General features: G+C 42.5%; 1 protein-coding gene and 1 long non-coding RNA gene across 2 annotated transcripts in view; one reads left to right on the forward strand and one right to left on the reverse strand.

Moving 5' to 3' along the window:
* Positions 1-9435, reverse strand: part of LOC110396055 — a 32824-nt gene extending 23389 nt beyond the window's left edge. Inside the window, exon 1 of the long non-coding RNA XR_002436761.1 lies at positions 7719-9435. This is a non-coding gene — a long non-coding RNA (uncharacterized LOC110396055). The remainder of the gene's footprint in view (positions 1-7718) is intronic.
* The window catches only part of TXLNB (taxilin beta), a 32005-nt gene extending 14808 nt beyond the window's left edge, over positions 1-17197 (forward strand). Inside the window, exons 4-9 of the mRNA XM_021391342.1 lie at positions 24-218; positions 1829-1948; positions 6941-7015; positions 12528-12620; positions 12834-12929; positions 14032-17197. Coding sequence (XP_021247017.1) covers positions 24-218; positions 1829-1948; positions 6941-7015; positions 12528-12620; positions 12834-12929; positions 14032-14805 — 1353 coding nt within the window. The 3' untranslated portion in view covers positions 14806-17197. The remainder of the gene's footprint in view (positions 1-23; positions 219-1828; positions 1949-6940; positions 7016-12527; positions 12621-12833; positions 12930-14031) is intronic.

An 18995-nucleotide genomic window follows, 5' to 3' on the forward strand; every position in this document is an offset into this window, starting at 1 on the left:
TCTTCTCTCCCATTTAACAACAGGAGGAAACAATTCAGCGGGCACGGGAGGAAGATGAGAAGAGGAAAGAAATAACAAATCATTTCCAGGGCACTCTGAGCGAAATCCAGGCTCAGATTGAGCAGCAAAGTGAGAGGAACATGAAGCTCTGCCAGGAGAACACAGAGCTGGCAGAGAAGCTGAAAAGCATTATTGACCAGTACGAGCTGCGGGAAGAGGTGAGCACAATGCCCACAGGGACCAGCAGCAAACCCAGCTCCATGGAGGGAAGCGGAAAGCACTGTGAACGTGTCATTCCCACTGACTATCATTTGGGTATCTCATGGGTAGCTTCCGCTGTGCTTTGCAGTCCAGTCTGGGCTCTGTGTGCACTGAGCCAGCAGGATCCCACATGGAAAACGTGGGTTAAAAGCTGTCCTGATAGCACCCTGCATGCAGTACTCACGGCAGATCTCCTGGTGGTGGGGAGAGGGACTGAGGTTCCCATGCATCAAGATGGGCAAGCTGCCCGCTAAGCAGTACCCCTGTCCACTCACTGCTCCCCCAAATCCCAAAGGACCCCAGAGTACTCACTGAGCACCTCCCAGTTCTATCCTTTTGGACAGCCTGGCCCACTGCCAGATATACTTCTGATCCCCCCAGACACAGGTTGCTGAGAAGAACCTTGGTGACTCTTCCCCACAAACAAAGCTAATAACAAAGGTAAAACAGGCCCTTTGCATTGGAATAGACTCTTCTTTGCAGGAATAACGTTTACAGTAATATCCAGTAGGTAATAGACGAATAGAAAATTACATCTTTAAATATAAACATTACAGCAATTCAGAAAATTTTGACACAAAAAGCCCTCTGGAAAATTCCCAAGCTCCCATTTCTGTGGTGATTTTATGACAAACGCTAGCACATATTGCAGTGGGTCTTTTTATTGTTTCCAAATGTGCTTATTGCGTGGCTCAGTGCAACCAGACAACATTATCATACTGAATAAAACATGAGTAACCTGTCCTCACAATCTGGAATGCCCGATACAAGACCCTAATTTCTAAATCTGTTGCATCTTGTATGAAGTCTTGTGCTGAATGAAGGGAAGGCACATTCCTGTCTTGTGGTTTCTATGAAAGGAAAATGTAAAGCAGAAGGATGTGTTCAGAATATTGAGCTCTATCGAAATGCAGTAGCAGTGAAGAGCGCTATCAGCAGCACTCACCTCCTGAAAGTCACTGTGGAGCCAGAAGTTTTACAGGCCATAGGAGACCTCTGGCTCATCTGTCCCACATCCCCTCTCATTTACCCAAGCACTCCAAGCCCACATTATCCATGTGAGGCCAGATCAAATGGGATGTACTAGACATATATTTATAGTAGGAGCTGTGCACATGCTCCCTAAGTACTGGAGGTGCAGTCTGTCTTCACACATTTACCCACACGGTGGCTTAGAACCATGGGCTGCTTAGCAGTTCCAAAAAAAAGCACATTCCCCCACATGTTTGTAATTGATAGGCAGTTATACGATCTACAATTATGTTGGATTATACAGATGACTTTATGTGCATATCATGGGACTGGAAAAGATGCTGAGGGTTTGTTTCTTTTTTCTGGTTACAAATCAAAATAGATGATGTAAACACATTTCCTTTCCTATGCAAATTCTGGCACAGTTTGTTCTTATCAGCACCATGGCTTTTTCATAACTGCAGTGGGTTGGGAGCCTTCCTGTTTTGCAATATTTTTGTCTTATACGTGTCCCAGTAGATAGCCGTGCATGCATGAGCATGAAGGTCTGTACATAAGTAAACCTGCACATTCAGCAGAATCTATTCTCTTGCAGCACCTTGACAAAATATTTAAGCACAGAGAACTTCAACAGAAATTGGTGGATGCCAAGTTGGAGCAGTCTCAGGAAATGATGAAGGAAGCAGAGGAGCGACATCAGAAGGAAAAGGAATACGTACCTATCATGCTAATCTATCTATCTTTTATCTAACTTAAGGCCAAGATGAGCCCTGCATGCTATCTCACTAATATATTGGTTATTCCACTTTGAGCCATGATACAGAAGCAGAGTAGCATAAGAGAAGGATTTATTACTATTGCCAGTGCTTGATGTAAAGGAATTGCATCTGGAAGGCTACTTTCAGGAGCATTTATAGATTTTGAAGCAAACTGTGAGCAGTAGGTTACAGCACAGACTCCTCCAGCAAACTCACCACTACTCCTCTGTTGATTTGTTACGACGTGTCAGATGATGCCACCAGTTTTCAAACAGCTCTGATATTTGACACTCCATCTCCTCACATGCTGAATGATTACATTTAAACAAGCAGAGAGGGCAACAAGATCTTTTGATTGAATCAGTTGAAGGCCAATATACTGCCAGGCTGAGAGCCTCCCCAGATATCCTCTTGTCTGCCCAGTTTTATTAAATGGAGGAGACCAGGAGCTGCTGCAATCAAGTCCACCTTTTGGGAGGTCCTGTGTCAAATCAGGAGTTAGACACAATGATCCTTGTGGGTCTCTTCCAACTCAAGATATTTATTTTGTGATTCTCTTCTGCAGAGCCTCCCTCTCCATGTTGGTTCAAAATGCACTTCCTCAGGCTACCCAGTATTTTTACAACTACCTAACATCTACCAACATTCCCCACTAGCATATAGACCCTTTTCTCAGCAGTGGCAGCAGCTGAGGCTGTGCATAGGGAAGTTCCAGGATCTCAACAGCTGGAAGGAAGCTTTAGTCCTTAGCAGTCCTCTGACTAGCTCACGAGTTGCATCAGAGAGCTCTGAAAGGATTTTTATCCTGTCCCCATGTCTGGAAAGAGATGCATTAGCACTGGCATAGCCTAAATATCACAAAATTATAGAATCACCAAGGTCAGGAAAGACCTCCAAGATCATCCAGTCCAACTGTCCACCTACCACCAATATTTCCCCACTAAACCATGTCCCTCAGTACAACATCTAAACATTTCTTGAACACCTCTAGGGATGGTGACTGTGGATGAAACTATGGGATAGTGTACAAAGGAAACACAGCAAATACCACTCACCAAAAATTGTTCATAAAAGCATTTATCCTCTTTTTCTGTATTGGTCTGGTGGTTGGGACACCCACTCCCACTCAATCACAGAATTGTAGAGGTTGGAAGGTAGCTCTGGAGATCACCTAGTCCAACCTCCTGCCAAAGCAGGTTCCCTAGAGTAGGTTACAAATCTTTTCGGCTAGCTAAAGACTGAGGGGGAAGAGCAGCTGGGACTTCTCCAAGTGCACATCTGCATGCCTCTGTATGGCAGTGCGTGGTCCGGTCTGGCTGTGCCTGCCCTTTCACTGTGGGGTCTGTGTAAAGCCAAAATCCCAAATTTTATTCATGACAGTTGAACCTTAGATTTACAGATTCAAAGCCCAGGAAACATTTCCAATATATCGATTACAATAAAAAACAAATTTGGGCTTACTTTACTACTGCCACTGTGAGTCTTCTTACTGAGTCCCAGATTTCAGATACTGAAAAAATAAAAAAAGACACAGAAGGCAGGGCATTGGCTATGTGGAAAACTCACATACAGCCATGTATCAATGACTCTTCTTCCTCTGCTCAGAGAGTATGAGCTTTGGGGCTGTCTGCTTCTGTGACTGGCCCAGTTTGTAGCCAAACTTTCTCTTTACAACTTATTCAGCACAGATATGCATAGTTCAGTTATTTTCATTTCTTACAAAGCAACGAAAATAATCTCCATCTACATACATACAGGAGTGGGAGATTTCCTTTGTGGCTTTGCTGAACGCATGACTAGCATCTATGAAATAGCGGGTTCAAAAACAAGCTACAAAGCCTTTAAGCTGTGGGTGTATAATGATATGCACCATGTTCAAAGACTTTTTTCACACTATTGAAGCTAATGCTCAAAAAGGCTTGCCTTTGAGGCAGTCAGGTGATATATTAGTAACATCACTTTGGAGCAAGGTAGCTTTAGCTGGAAAATTGAAGTGACTGGCCAAAAGCCATGCAATGAGTCAAGACATAATGAGCACATCCCAATTCATCACAGGCAGCCCAGCACCCAGAGAGCTGGCCTAAACTAGTCTCCCACCTCAGTCATAATGCCAAGCTCTTATTCCCACCCACAAAGCTATTGTGTGAGAGTATGTATATATATGTATGAAATCAAGACGTTTTTGACTGAGTCCTTTCATTTAGGGGTACCTCTCATCAGCTCAATTGCACAGAGTCAGAGCCCTACCACATTTCAGCATCCTGCCCATACCAATTCTCTGCATACCAATTTTTTACATCCTTGTGCATGAGTTTTGCTGCAGGACTTTTCAAATGTCTTTAAATGAGAATTTCGGTATTCTTTTATCTATTTGATTACTCCTTGGAGGCTCACTTTGATGTTTTCCTATGCAGTTCTTCCATATAGGAATCTTTGCTCCTATACAGAATTTCTTTATCTCATTTAGGGAAAGATGTCCTCTCCTGCAGCCCCTGAACATCACAGCTCAATACGCAGAACCCCTTACAGAATTGTCCTATTGCTTGCACAGTTCACTCTACACACACAGCCAGAATGTGGTTCCCTGTGCAAGTAGCAATCATCCATACTGCGTAGATTTCCCAAAGGGTCAGCCTGATCTAAGGACGCAGTTTTACCACCATCCCATAACTGCTCAGCACTACTTGTGACTTCCTCAACATACCATATGTTTTAAGCACTCATAAAGCAAACTTTGAACTGTAGTTAATTGCAGTTTAAAGCCTCTGTAACTTTCAAGTGTATGACTGAAAGGTAATGATCAGATGTCTACATAATTGGAATTTGCAAAGTATGGCAGCAAAAATGAGGGAAACCTAATTTTCACAAAGCCATTCCCTAGATCTATGTCATTAAATGGGAATGAATGTTCTTGCTCTTTTAGTCTTGAGCATGATACGACTGCCTGGGCCTCCAGCAGCTATCACAGCTCTAATGATATTGTATAACACCACCACACTTCACTGAAGTGCTGTTTTGTAAACACCACATTCAATATTTATTTGTTTCGTTATACTTCAGCCTCCTTGTTAACACTTCATAGCCAATTAATAAATGTATCAGTTCTCCTGATGCAGTTTCTCTCAGCTTGGTTTTTGCAGATGACCCCAGGCTTCACATTAATTTGAGCAAACCTCTCTGAGGCTTGCTTCCCCTACAGAATAGTTTATTAACTCTTAGATTTTAAATGGCTAAAGAAGTTATATGGGTCAATAGCAAAGAACAATTCAATTAGCAAGCAAAAGAAGTAATTTTTCCTTGCCTTCTCTGCCTATCTTAAATCTTTCATACTGTGGCAGAAGACATGGCAGGGCAGGTGTAACATCTTCATTCTCTCAGGCACACTGGAAAAGAAGGTAACCCTAGACAAAATTTAAGGAGTACAGACAAAAGCCCAGTTCTTGCAAGTAATGTCTGGCCTAGGTTTGAGTAGCTCTGGATGTTTTCAAAGCGCTTTTCATTACATCATTTGATCCAGACACCTCTGAAATCCTCAAAACAAAATAAATCACCAAAAAGAAATCAAATCATTCTCATCTGGGAAACCATAGATGCTAATAATTCAGTGGATTTGCATCAAAAGGCCAAATGGATGGAAGAAATGTTTTTCTAGTTATATATATATTAATATATATACACGTAAATATATATATTTATATACAATAAATCTAATTCACTCTCTGTGCCACAAATAGCTGGAGATGGAGAGAATTCATTATATTGTTCAATCAGCATTTGTAAGGTATATCCTCCTCCCTTTTGCCAGGTGGCATTCAAGTAGTTTGAATCAAATACTTTCTCTACATGTGGTTCTACTCACCTTTCAATTCTAATACAAATGGATTCCACTGACTTACACAGCAATTTTCTGAAAATACTTCAGAGTCCAGCTTTGCTATTTTAAATGGTGCAATTTAGTCCAACAGAAGAAATCCTGTGGCAAACTAAATTTTTTATATCTTATATCATCATTTCTTAAGTTATCATTCGCATTTTTTTTCCTGAAATACATTTGGCCTACCCAGCAGAAGTAATGCTTGATGCGTATTTGGTAGATAATAGACATTTCTTTAACACTTCAGTAAATGTTTTGTTTCCTGCTTTCAGATCAAACCAATTGCTAGACTATTACTATGCACTTTGGAAGTGCTGATTTCAAACTGCACTCTGGAGAAGAGTCTATGCATCTCTTTCCTACAATTCCCTACCCTCAGCTGATCTTCCAGCATGCAGCCTCTGCGTCCAAATGTCATTTTGCTAATACCCTGAAAAAAGGATAACATCTTCCCAGGAGCAGCCAGGGATGAAACTGCAATCAAGCTGTTCCTGGGCTGCCTTCTTGATCTAAGTGAGGCATTTATCACCCTGAGCTGGGAGTTTCCTCCGATGGCATGTCAGTGCAAAAGAAGCTCTAAGATAACAAGATGCCGGAGGTTGATTTTGTACGACATTTGCTATGCATTCCCTTTCTGAAAGCTTGAAGATTTTTTTACACAAGTCTGACTGTGAACACATCTGTAGGCTAAGTATTGATCATTAATGCAAAAGAAAACATGCCGTTCACAGGAAAACAGGAATTTAACCTCAGCTGTCTTGAAGTGACAGTACCAGAAGGTACTGAAATCACTCTCCTCAAGTCACATGAAGATATGGTTAAGTATCATACTTCTTAGAGCATACTATACGGCAAGCTTCATTCTACACAGGTTTTGAAGTAATATTCAAGTATCCTTCTCCTTAGGATAGCAATAAATATTCTATTTTGCCTAACTCCTCCAGCTACATTTATATGAGAGTTAAATCACTACTTACTAAGTCAGCAGCAACAGAAGCACATCTAGCTGGAGGTTGAGGATTTCCAGCTGATAAAACAGAATCTAACGATTTTCTCTCTGTTGCTCAAAACACAGCTCCTGAATCAAGCTGCAGAATGGAAGCTACAGGCCAAAATGTTAAAGGAACAGGAGACAGTCCTGCAGGCACAGGTGACGTAGGAGAGGTGATTGCATGGTGTGTCTTTGTTTGCCCACTTTTAGCCCATGACACGTATTTCAGGTAAAGTATCCAAACTATTTTCTGTGAATTCTTTCTGCCTTCATTCTTCATCACACAAACTACTGTGAAGCCAACAGTAAGGCAATGCCCCATACTGCAGATCATGCTGTGGTATTTATGAGTGTTTACAGTACTAAACCACAAAACAATAAGAGTGCCTTGGCTTGATTAATTACCAGAAATATCCTGCATGCATGTCTCTAATCCAGCAAAGTGCTGAGGTACAAACATGAAACACATTCACCAAATTGGAACTGATGTGCTATGCAGTTTTCTAGTCTGGGGTGTGACAACAGAGCTTTTATCAACATTATCTTGAATTTTGCCAGCTGAGGGCTTATACAAGGGGCCTCTAGGATTTCAGTATTAAAGTTAGATACTGAAATATTCTATAAAATAAAATGATTTCCCCAAATTATATTAAAAGTCAGGGTGTAGCAAAAGGCAGTAAAAGCAAGAAACAGGCAATAGATAAAAAAAAGGTTACCTCCTACACTTTGAAAGCAATGCAATAATTGACCTTAAATGCAAGTGAGAAATCTAAATGATATGACAGACTTTCACATCAAAAAGAGACAGTATCAGTAGATCTTCCTACACTTACAAAAATAGTCACATATCTTTATCTTCTACCTCTCTGTGAGAATGGTCCCTCCCTGCAGAGTTCTGGGGCAGTTGGTCCTGCAGCCATTCAGCTCCTCACCCATCAGCAGGGATATTCAATGCCCTTGCTCACAACTTGGCATACTGCTAAGTTATTCCAGTTCTGCTCTTGCAGATGATCCAACTCTTATCTGTCGAGCAGTCAAGAAGGTCTGGTGTTAAAATGACAACCTGGAGACATGGTAGGAGAGCTGTTGTCCTTTGCATGTTTTTTCAAAGGCTGAGATAATAAGCAGGTAGCACACTAAAATATGTCACATGAACTGCCGCAGACACTTGTTTGACAGGTTCTGCGATCAAACCTCAAAGGCCTCCAGCTGAGTTAGTCCCAAATGCAGATCAATTTTCTAAGTGGTTTTAATTACACTTTTATGTTCAGCTAGGAAGAGTTTTGTATGCAGGCAGAACTCTGCAGCCAGTTTAACAAAAGTGAAGGGACTGATAAAAAAAAACAGAATATATTAAGCATACATTTGAAATAGAATTGTTTATAGAGAAAATCCAGTCAAACAAGCCTGCAAAGGCATTGATAATACATGTGCCCCTTGCAGACTTGCTTAGATTAAAATTAAGGGGTTCACGTGCTGATGTGAAACATGCAGTTAGGTATTCTTCTCAAGTATGTGAGCTCTGGCACCTACACAGCAGCCCCCACTTGGAATTATTGAGAATAATAACAGTAATAAGTACTATTTCCAGCATGGTAGCACTGATGGACCTCCCTCATGGACCAGACGCCACTGTGCAATCACAAAACAGAAAAAGCATAAAGAGCTCCCTGATTCATGAAATAACCAATAAATAATAACAGAAGGACAACTGCATGGATATTATGAGAATATGCCGGCCAATGAGACAAGAAGAAGCCATAATGAATATAGCCCTCACAGCCTGCTATAGCAAGTGAGATACCACTCCACTGTAGAGGAGGTGATGGACACCCTACGCTTCCTTGAGCTGCAGGAAACCAGAGGACATCAGCTTCATGTAGGCTGGCTTCTGGTCAGCACGGTGTACTTGAGACAGCCAAATCCAGCCTCCAAATAGCTACAGGGATTTGGCTCCAGCTCAAGGCATGCACTCAAACCATGGCGGTGCTTCCCAGAGGTTGCACACCCTTCCTGGGAGCACTGCTTATACAGTCTTCTTAGGCTCCACATTTTGAAACAAAGCAAGAAAATAAAAGCTAGGCCTTTAACTTTTGGTAGCCAGCATCACACAACCACTGGTCTATAGCAACTGAGAAGTAGGTGAAGGAGCCCAAGGGGAGCCCTCGCTGTAGCACTGTGCTGGGGTCAGCCTCACAGCCTCGAAACATGCAGGTGCCGCCATTTCCTGAAGATGTACACTCAACCCAGAGGAGCCTCACTTGCTGCATGCACGGTCCTCATCTCCAGGACAGCTCACTCCAAGTGAGAGACAGCTATCACAGCCTGATCCAAGCCACCGTAAAAATTTCACTTGTTTATTATTCAAATGTTCTCTGTGCTCTGGTACTGCCTAGGGCCCCAGCAGAGACCAGAGCCGGCCCTGCTCAAACTCATTGTTTTTCTTATCTAATTAAATGATAGGTGAAAGTTGGCAGGGGGAGCAGAGACAGAACTGAGGTGTATGAGGAGCAGGTGAAGTCATTTTTTCAGCCCAGAGCAGAGGAGCTGAGGGGAGGCCTCTTAGCAGCTGCAGCTCCTCACAGGGAGCTGAGGGGCAGCGCTGAGCTCTGCTCTCTGTGACAGCAACAGGGCCCAAGGGAACGGCATGGAGCTGCATCAGGGGAAGAGCAGGTGGGGGTTAGGGAAAGGTTCTGCACCAGAGGGTGGTGGGCATGGAACAGGCTGCCCAGGGCAGAGAGCACAGCCCCAAGCTGCTGGAGTTCAAGGAGTGTTTGGACAGCGCTCTGAGACACAGGGTTTGGATTTTGGGTGGTGCTGTATGGAGCCAGGGTTTGGGCTCCGTGATCCTTGTAGGCCCCTTCTAACTCAGGATATTCTATGATTGTAAAACAAGGTCTCTGTCCAGACTGTCATGTCTCAGCCCCCTCACCTCGCAGCAGATGGCTCTATAGAGCAATCAAGTTGACTGAAAAAGCCCACTTGACATCAGTGTCCCACCTATATGGTGGCACTTGGGCTGCTAAGGTAAATCTTTCCAAGTTTCTGTTTGTGTATGAGTCACTGCCCTGGCTGTAGCCTAACAGAAATACACAGGTGTATGCTGTTTGTCAGCGAGCTCCAATATCAGCGGCACAGAGCTCTGCAGGGATTAACCTGCCATGCATTTACCAGCTTGGCAGGGAAGGGCTGCAGCCAGTGGTGTGTTCACAGCCACCAAGACCCTAACTGCCTCACTTAAACTTCGCTTGGGCAAATCCACACTACACTGCAATTATGGCAATGACATATTCCCAGAGGCACCATAACAGCTAATCAGAATGAACATAAATCATAATATAACTATATCCAATTTGAAAAGCGGGATTAAACCTACCCATTATTAGCAACATTTTCTACATCATCTTTCCTCAGTGACTGAAAAGTAATGTCAGGGGAGGTGTGCATTGGCTGGCACCATGGGAAATAAAAGCTCCTGGTTAATCATTTTGTCAGCTCCACACAGGTGTGGGAGAGGGCAGCCAGTCCCACCAGCTGCTTGGAGCCTCCAACTCTTCTGCACCCACCACACATCATGCCAGTTGCTCTAACGAGGGCCATCAGGATGGGCTGATTAACTGTACAACTATCTCAGCATTGTTGGGGTGCCAGGGACCAGAAAACCTCTGAGATTATTTCAGAACAGCTGATATCTGTACTTTCTAGAGAGAGCATCATGCATGATTTTGGAGCTTTGGAAGCACTTTTCCCACCCAGGAGGAAGGGAGGAAAAAATAAAAAATAAAAAAAGGAAAAGGAAAAACCAAGAGAATTTGATATAAAAAACAAACGTCAGATCTTTAGAACAGATTTTTCAAAAACCATTCACAGACTTTAGACGAAAAAACAGGGAAATATGGCTTACTGACAAAGTGCAGCCACAGACAAACATTCACGTGGGTACCAGAGGTAAACCGATAGCAAAATACAGACCCCGCCTAGTCTTAAATGCTGCCACATTGCAAAAGATATTTTTTCTGTTCTTCACAAAGTGAAGTGAAGCTGGCAAAAGAGGATTATTTTCTCTGCCTTTGCTGGCCTTGCCTCCATCTGCAGCACACACACGGGCTGCAAAGTAGAGATGACAGGGTCCCCACTCAGCTCCCTTAAGCCACAGCATGGGGATGCAGGTTGGCCTCATGCAAAGGTTGGGCTTTGCTCAGCGGCAGGGCTGCCCCCATGTCAGATAACACAGGGGAAGAGTAGAGAACATAGAATCATAGAATGGCTTGTCTTGGAAGGGACCTCAGGATCATTAAGCTTCAACCCCCCTGCCGCAGGCAGGGCTGTCAACCTCCACATCTAATACTAGACCAGGCTGCCGTGGGCCCCATCCAAACTGGCCTTGAACACCTCCAGGGACGGAGCGTCCACAACCTCTCTGGGCAGCCTGTTCCAGCACCTCACCACCCTCTTGGTAAAGAACTTCCCCCTGATATCCAATCTAAATCCTTCAACTTAAAACCATTTCCCCTTGTCCTGCCATTATATACCCTTGTATAGAGATGACTCCCCTCCTGTTTGTAGGCTCCCTTTAGGTACTGGAAGGCTGCAGTGAGGTCACCCCGCAGCCTTCTCTTCTCCAGGCTGAACAAGCCCAGCTCCCTCAGCCTGATGCTCCTATTCAGTGGTAGCATCCAGTGAAGTGCATAGGAGTATTGCCTAATGCCATGGACTCGAGCCACAGGGCAGGGATTGCAATGATAGGAGAGGGGAAACTGTGGCTGCAGTGTGATATGGTGAACTATGAGTCATAGAATCAGTAAGATTGGAAAAGACCTCTAAGATCATCTAGACCAACTGCCAACCCCTCACCACCAAGCCCACTAAACCACGTCTCTCAGTGCCACATCCACATGTTTCTTGAACATCTCCAGGGTTTCCAAGATGCCTCTTCCCCAGGTCTCTCAGACTTCAGAAGGAGGGTAGCCGGGGAAGCACCTGGCTCTTACCCAACAAGCCAAGCTACCTGATAAGCCAAGTGAACGGCTGCATGAATCAAAGCTTAGTGCTAGCTCAGGCACTGCTCTGAGTCTTACCTATAGCTGACCCCACTGCCCAGTCCTGTGCAGCATCAATGGTCAGACCAGTTCTGGATAGTCCCTGCCATGCTCTGGTAGCCCAGTACACTAACAGAGATGGCTCAGTTATCTCATTGCCACTTTCCATTCCGTACATCACTCTAAAGAAGTCAGCCGCTATTGTTTACAGAGCTTGTGAAGAAAGCAGAGAGCTGGAAATATAGTAAGATTTTAATGCTGCCCTCCTGAAGCCTCTAAGGAGTTATTTAGAGAGAGGTTTCCAATAATCTTCCACTTCTAGGGAATTCTTTCGTTTCTGGGCAACCAGCACAGAGACATCATAGCTACAACGTTCATGAGAACTCAGCATCCATAATTCCCAGGTCTTTCTATTCTTCATTTTATCTTTCTGTAACAGACAACTCATAATAGCTTGCAATCTTAAAAAGATACACAGAATTTTAGGTCACTTATGTTGGTGCTTCATGGTCTCCAAACATTTATATGTCCAAAAACAACACCTATTTTATTATCTTCTACTGAAGTAAGGTATTCATTTCACTGCTCTGGAAACTCTGAAATCACTGTTTTTCTTTTTCCTGTTAATGTAGATCACTCTCTACTCTGAAAGATTTGAAGAATTTCAGAAAACATTGACGAAAAGCAACGAAGTGTTTGCTACTTTCAAACAGGAGATGGAGAAAGTGAGTAGCAGCTTATATCTGAACTCTGTTCTTGACCCTCTTTCATTTTGATTTGTCACACTGCAGTAATTTTATCTGGGATTAGGACATTTCTGGATGTTTTGGAGAGTAGAATTATGACTACAGCCAAAGACCTGAGTAAAAGGGCTGCCCTAATTCCATCTGCAGTGTAGGATTGCTGTTGTGATTCAGCTTTTCTTCCTGATTTCATAGATGACAAAGAAAATGAAGAAGTTGGAAAAGGATACAGCTACATGGAAATCCAGGTTTGAGAACTGTAACAGAGCGTTATTGGACATGATTGAAGAGGTGAGCAGGCTTTTTGATGCAACTCTTCCACTACATAACACTTTAATTGGGAGATGCAATGAACCAAATCTGCCAAAAGTCAATTAAAAAAAAAATGTTGAACCTAAGGATCATTTTTTCAAGTTATCTTGGTTATTGGATCTTAAAGAAAAAAGACTAACATCACAACTATCGGGACTTTTGGATTGTACTGAAATATTCATTATGTACATGACAAACTGAATTATGTAACTGTGAATTTTAAGTGCTCTAAAAATGCACGATAGTGAATGCTCTCACATAGAAGCAAATTGGTATTAGTTCACTTCGTGCTACTTTCTTTCTGCATAAGAGCATTCATTCAGAGAGTTAATGTGCCCTAGCGAATGAACTTTGAATTCCCTCCTGTTAATTTCTTGTGTAGGCAAACTCTAAGAGCCAAAAGCAAGTACTGTGACTCACTATAGTTTTAACTATGCTGTCACAGGGGCAGCGTAGAGGAAATCAGTAAGCATGTTGGAACTCAGATAAGATAAGAGGCTGCCTAAAGTTTCAGCCCAGATTTACAATGAACTTGGACTGGGTCTTTCTGGTTAGTTTCATAGTTCTGCACTATTGTCATTTCTATGGATTTTGATATCTCTTGATTCCTCATTGGGTGTAGGAACAAGAAAACATTCAAATTCAGGCAACTTTCACAGAATCTAGAAGGAAAGTTGAATAAAAAACATAATACAGATGTTTTTCCTCAAAAAAAAAATCACACTCAGCCTCTCTGAAACTGAGGTTCAGGTAGGATTTTGCATGCATTTATGTAGGAAGGTACAGTATGTTCTTCTGTCTACAGATTATCAACAGGTGTTCCTGCAAATATTTATGGGTGAAATTGATCTAAATCTGTGTGGCCAATGCTAATGCGGTATAGCAATGAGGGCTAATTTCCTCTTGCAGCCTCAGTACCAAAGATCGCAGTTATTACAGAGCAGTTAGAGAAAGCCAGGCACCTCGCAGAGTCCTGTGAGGACTGCCTAGATCTCAAATTGTTTCCTAATTGCTAATTCCACCAATGAACTGCATGCACACAAACTCAGTCCGTGCCTTTGTCTAATGTTTCTGACCACAGAAAGCCATGAGGACCAAGGAGTATGAGTGCTTTGTGCTGAAAATCCAGAGGCTAGAAAACCTTTGCCGGGCTCTGCAGGAAGAGAGGAATGAATTGTACAGAAAAATAAAACAAGCACAGCTCCCTGAAGGGGTGAATGGAAATGACATCTTAGAAGAAGACGATGACGATGCCAATACAAACCCTTCCTCCTCTGAGCAGGCAAGCATTGAGCTATGTGCTGCTGACAAGAGCATGCTGCAGGAGCTAGCTGAAGCTTTCAGGGTGTCCCACAATGCAGAGGAGACCCTCCCAAGCAACAGCAGCAATCCAGAGACATGTGATGTTCAAATGTGTAAAGCCATCTCTGTGCCAGAGCTCCCCTCTCATCTCACCTCACAGTCAGAGGCCGAGAACTGCTGTGAGCAGTTCAGCATGAGCACACCAGCACCCCCTGAACACATGCCAGCATCCACTGAAAATATGACAACACCCACCGAGAACATGCCAAAGACCACCAAAAGCATGCCCATGCCCCCAGAAAAGGTGCCAACACCCACAGAAAGTGTGCCAATACCTACAGAAGGTGTGCCAACGCCTCCCAAAATCATGCCTGAAACCCCTGAAAGTGTGCCAGGACCCATGCAAAACACACCTGCTCCCCTTGGAAATATGCCAGCATCCATGAAAAGCACACCAAAAGCTGCAGAACATGTGGATGACCTAGCAGAGCTGTGCGTCCAAGATCAGCCTGCAGAGCAAAAAGGGGATACAGACATGGAAGCAGTAGATTGAAGACACAGGAGTGTTCAGGCCCATGTTAGACAAACCACAGTTCTACTTTGTTCCCCAAAATTGTTTGTTTAAAGAAAAAAGTGAGTGCTAAAATACAGTCATATGTACCTGTAGACAAACATAATGTACTTCTCTTTGATACCACTAGCCAATTTTAATGGGTCTGCATATTTTGCTGTCCTTCATCTGAATAAAGCATAATATTTTCTTAATGATAGGAAAATCCAACAAAATTATGGTATCTTTTTTCCCCAGTCAAGTCATCTCCTTCAACAAAATAATTTTGAAATGCTGAAGTTGCATGTTTCAAATACCATTGCTATTCTTATAATTCATTATGAGACTTTAAGAATATACATATCTATTTGGTATGACATTGCATAAAAGATGGGCTACTTGGAAATGCAGAGATCTCAACAAGTGAGGGGAAAGGAATCCGTGATTATAAAGTAAAATCGTGAAATCATCAGTGTGGTCAGCCATTGATATGACCACAGCCATTGAGCTGCAATAACAAAAGGTGATTTTTTTTTTTAAAGAGTAAACAACCACTGAGCACTATGTGGACTGAATACCCACTAACTCATAGCCTTACCCTGAATTTGTCTTTTTTGCTTAGTACTTGACAAGAGGTTTTGCTTTCAACAGGACAATGGAAGAGAGATCTTTTCTAGATTCCTCATAAAATGACTGAAAATAACAGTAACTTCTAAACTGATGGTAATACCTAAGGTAGGGATCACAAACTTCCTTCTGCATCCAAAAGAAACCTGATAGTTTGTCATACCATTTGGGATCGTGATCCCAACAGAGAGGCTCCTGCCTGCTACCAGCGAGCAAATGAGCTCAGAAGCCTGGAAGTTCGGAAGCTGGGTGCAGATTTCAGCACTTAGGCTGAGGCAGAAGGCAGAGAGAGACTACACCAGGTGATACCCCTGTGGTGATGCTTCAGGATGGTGCAACTCCTCCCAGCCACAGCCACATGAACCTCTGTTCATGGAAGGTTCCTTCTGACTCCACTGTACATGCTGATGCAGCCAGGAGAAAGGCAAGCACACTTATCTGTCACCCTGTTCAAGTCAGTAGCCCTGAAAAAAATACGTACCAGGAAAGCAGGAATCTCTGTTCTTTCTGGGGACCAGCTGTATTCCCATTTTTCTTCTCCTCTAACCAGCTCTTCCTATCGGCTTATCAACACACCATTGCCTAGTAATTTCTCCCATGTGTCAGAACTGCCAAGCCAGAAATGCTGATTTTGACATCAAGAACAAGGATGAAGAAGGAAGCAGTTAAGGGCATACCAACCAAGACAGCTGGCTGGTATCAAGCAAGGAGAGTAAGAAGGCTCTGGGGAAGAATGCTAAAACAAAAATCCTGTTGGCACATTTCCTGTTTTTCATCTTCTTCCTCTGAATTCAGTCTAGGCCTTTTGGATCCTGATCTGAATAGCTTAAGAATCTGAAAAGGGCAGTAACATGAGATATCCAGATGCTGGAAAGCTAAATATTACAATCAAACAAACCCATGGCTAGAGACAAATCCCAAGCAGCCCCTGTGGAGAATCTGATCATTTAAGCCAAAATTGAAATATAGCTGAATTAAGAGAAAAGATGCCACCTGTGGCAGAATGTGGGAGACTGTAGTCACACATTCTTTCCTCCACATCACCCTCCAAAAGTGAGGTTTGAATCTTTGCTTCCTGCCAGCATGTCTGCAGCCGGGCTGAGTACGTCTGCATCTGCACTGCTCGTTCAGTCTTTGAGAGCTAACTCAAATATACAAAGCATGATTTGCAAAGGTTGGTTGTTCTAATACAGACTAACAAGTAGCTATTAGAGCTACAGTTTCCAAATGTAGATGCCTTATATTACACTGACAGGACTTATTTCATGCCTTTAATCACCTGAAAGGGGATCATGTAAGTCTTAGTTATCTTAAGGTCCTTTTATAAGTAATGGAGATAATAGGCGTTTCTTGAAGACAAGTCATCTTGTGGTAAAACAGACATCCAAGATGGAAGAAAATGACTTTCTCTTCACTGATTCTAGAATCAGCCTAACATAACCATCTTAAATTTAAAATGACAATTATTATGTGTCTAAATTAGTTAGGTAAGAGGAATCCTACCACACATTCAGATTCAAGGCCCTAAGCAAATCAACCAAGACACTCTGAAAACCAAGACACTTATGTGCCTGTGAAAATGTTAGCTTATAACAAATTTTTATCCTAAGAAAGCAAGCTATATTCACTTGATTTAGTTTCTATTGCCTTGCGTCTGTGGAAATCTGGTTTCCCTTACAAGTTCTGTTTGTTTTCGTAAGAGTGGTTTTAAAATTAATGTAATTTATATACCTTTTCTTTTTCTTCTCCTGTTTCTTGATCTCATTTGATTCTGTTGTCAGTTTTGGTATTTCCTGCATGTAACCAACTTTTTTTTTTTTTTTTTTTTTTAAAGTAGGCCTTTGGAATACCTTTAATTGTTCAAGTTGTCTAATACAGTCAAATATTCAATTACATAATGATAATGATTGACATGTCCTTGTAACTTGGTTCCATTTTGCATAAGCATTATAGTTATGTCTTCAGTTACATAATAGTTGCCTCGTATCTTCCAACTTCAGCATGGAGACAAGGATCCTACTGATAAAAAGTTTCTACATACTCATGATTGATTCCTACAGCCTCATCCCTCATGAATAATTACACAACCTCCTGGGAAAAATCACTCCCACTCTATTTCTCCTTCCTCATTTTGGCCTTATTTAACTTTTGCATCTAAAACTGCACTTACATACTTGCAATTCTCATTACTCTGTGAGCTTCTACCCACATGCCAGTTGCTTCTGCTCTTCCACGCTCTCTACTGACTTGCACTTCATCCCAGCAGTTTCTTCCTCATTCTCAATACTTATGTACAACACTGAAAGATTTTAGTATGGGACTTGGCCTCGTGTGTTTGCAAGAGATGGAAGAACAAAAATGCAGGGAAGGTTCTGGCTGGTCCCAGGCTGGATGGAGCATTTACAGTTACACCATGGGGCAGCTTACATGTAATCTTGTGGCCTGTAGGAGGGAGCACCCTCAATAGAGGCAGAAAATCTAGAACATTTTGTTGTGTACCTGCCCACCATCCATAATGTCAGGCTGGCAATTTAAGCTGACATTACCATCCTGTGTTATTCAGTTTTCCCTCATTCTTCTTCACCATAAGCTGCTGGCCTCCTCTTGCTGTCTTCCTGTACCGGTGCCCTCTGCAAAAGCTGCCTCTGCATGGTAGCAGTATCCTCGTGAAAAGCCTTTGGGATTGCAATCTGTACATTCTGAGGTGCTTCCCTCATTTACCATTCAAGAGGCAGGAACCCAACACCCTTCTGTGGTGACTGAAATGCAGTAAGCAGCCGTGACGCATGCTACTTCCCTACTGTTCATCCTTATCCTGACATTGCCAGTCTCATCAGTCCGTGTTCTGTGGTTGCTCCTTCAGTCTTGCTTATATTTCACATACTTCTTTCCCATACCATCAGACACAGATGTGAGGGGAAGAAAGGTGGTGATGGTAGCTGTATCCTTCTGTACCCTCATTAAAACCTAATCATTGCTGTACTTCTTCCAAACCAGCAACAGCCTTTGATTTGCAAAAGCTGCAAGCGAAGAAACAAAGTATGTGTTCCCTGTTCTGCCTCATGTCTGACCTTAGTCAGCTCAAAAATTTAGCAGCTTCCCTGCTGAACATGTAAAACAATATTTTTCAGCAACCCATAATTTATCCAAATCTGAGGGGATTTTCAGGATGACAGCTATAATCACATCCATGACACTATCATGACATTCTCACCTAATTTCTGTGGCAAACCACAGATATTTTTGCTATCTTGATACATCTTACCGGTGAGAGCTTGGAAACATTACAACCCAGAAAAAAATAGATTTTAGCTGTGGTCTGAGAAAAAGCTGATGTTTCAGCTTAACTTTCCCCACAAAAACTGAAAAGAGGTAGAAACAGGCATGGAAATATATAATCCAGATGACAGAACTTCAGCAACAGTATAGCACAAGACAGGGACACATATAATAAGGTGCAGTGTTTTTGTAAGCTTTACTGTTAAGGTCAGCTTTAAGATTTCTTGGTTGTAACCAACCACAGATGATACTCTCACCACCTCTCTTTGCTATGAGCAGAGTTATGA

The sequence above is a fragment of the Numida meleagris genome, chromosome 3, assembly GCF_002078875.1.
Source record: "Numida meleagris isolate 19003 breed g44 Domestic line chromosome 3, NumMel1.0, whole genome shotgun sequence".
NCBI classification, from domain to species: domain Eukaryota; kingdom Metazoa; phylum Chordata; class Aves; order Galliformes; family Numididae; genus Numida; species Numida meleagris.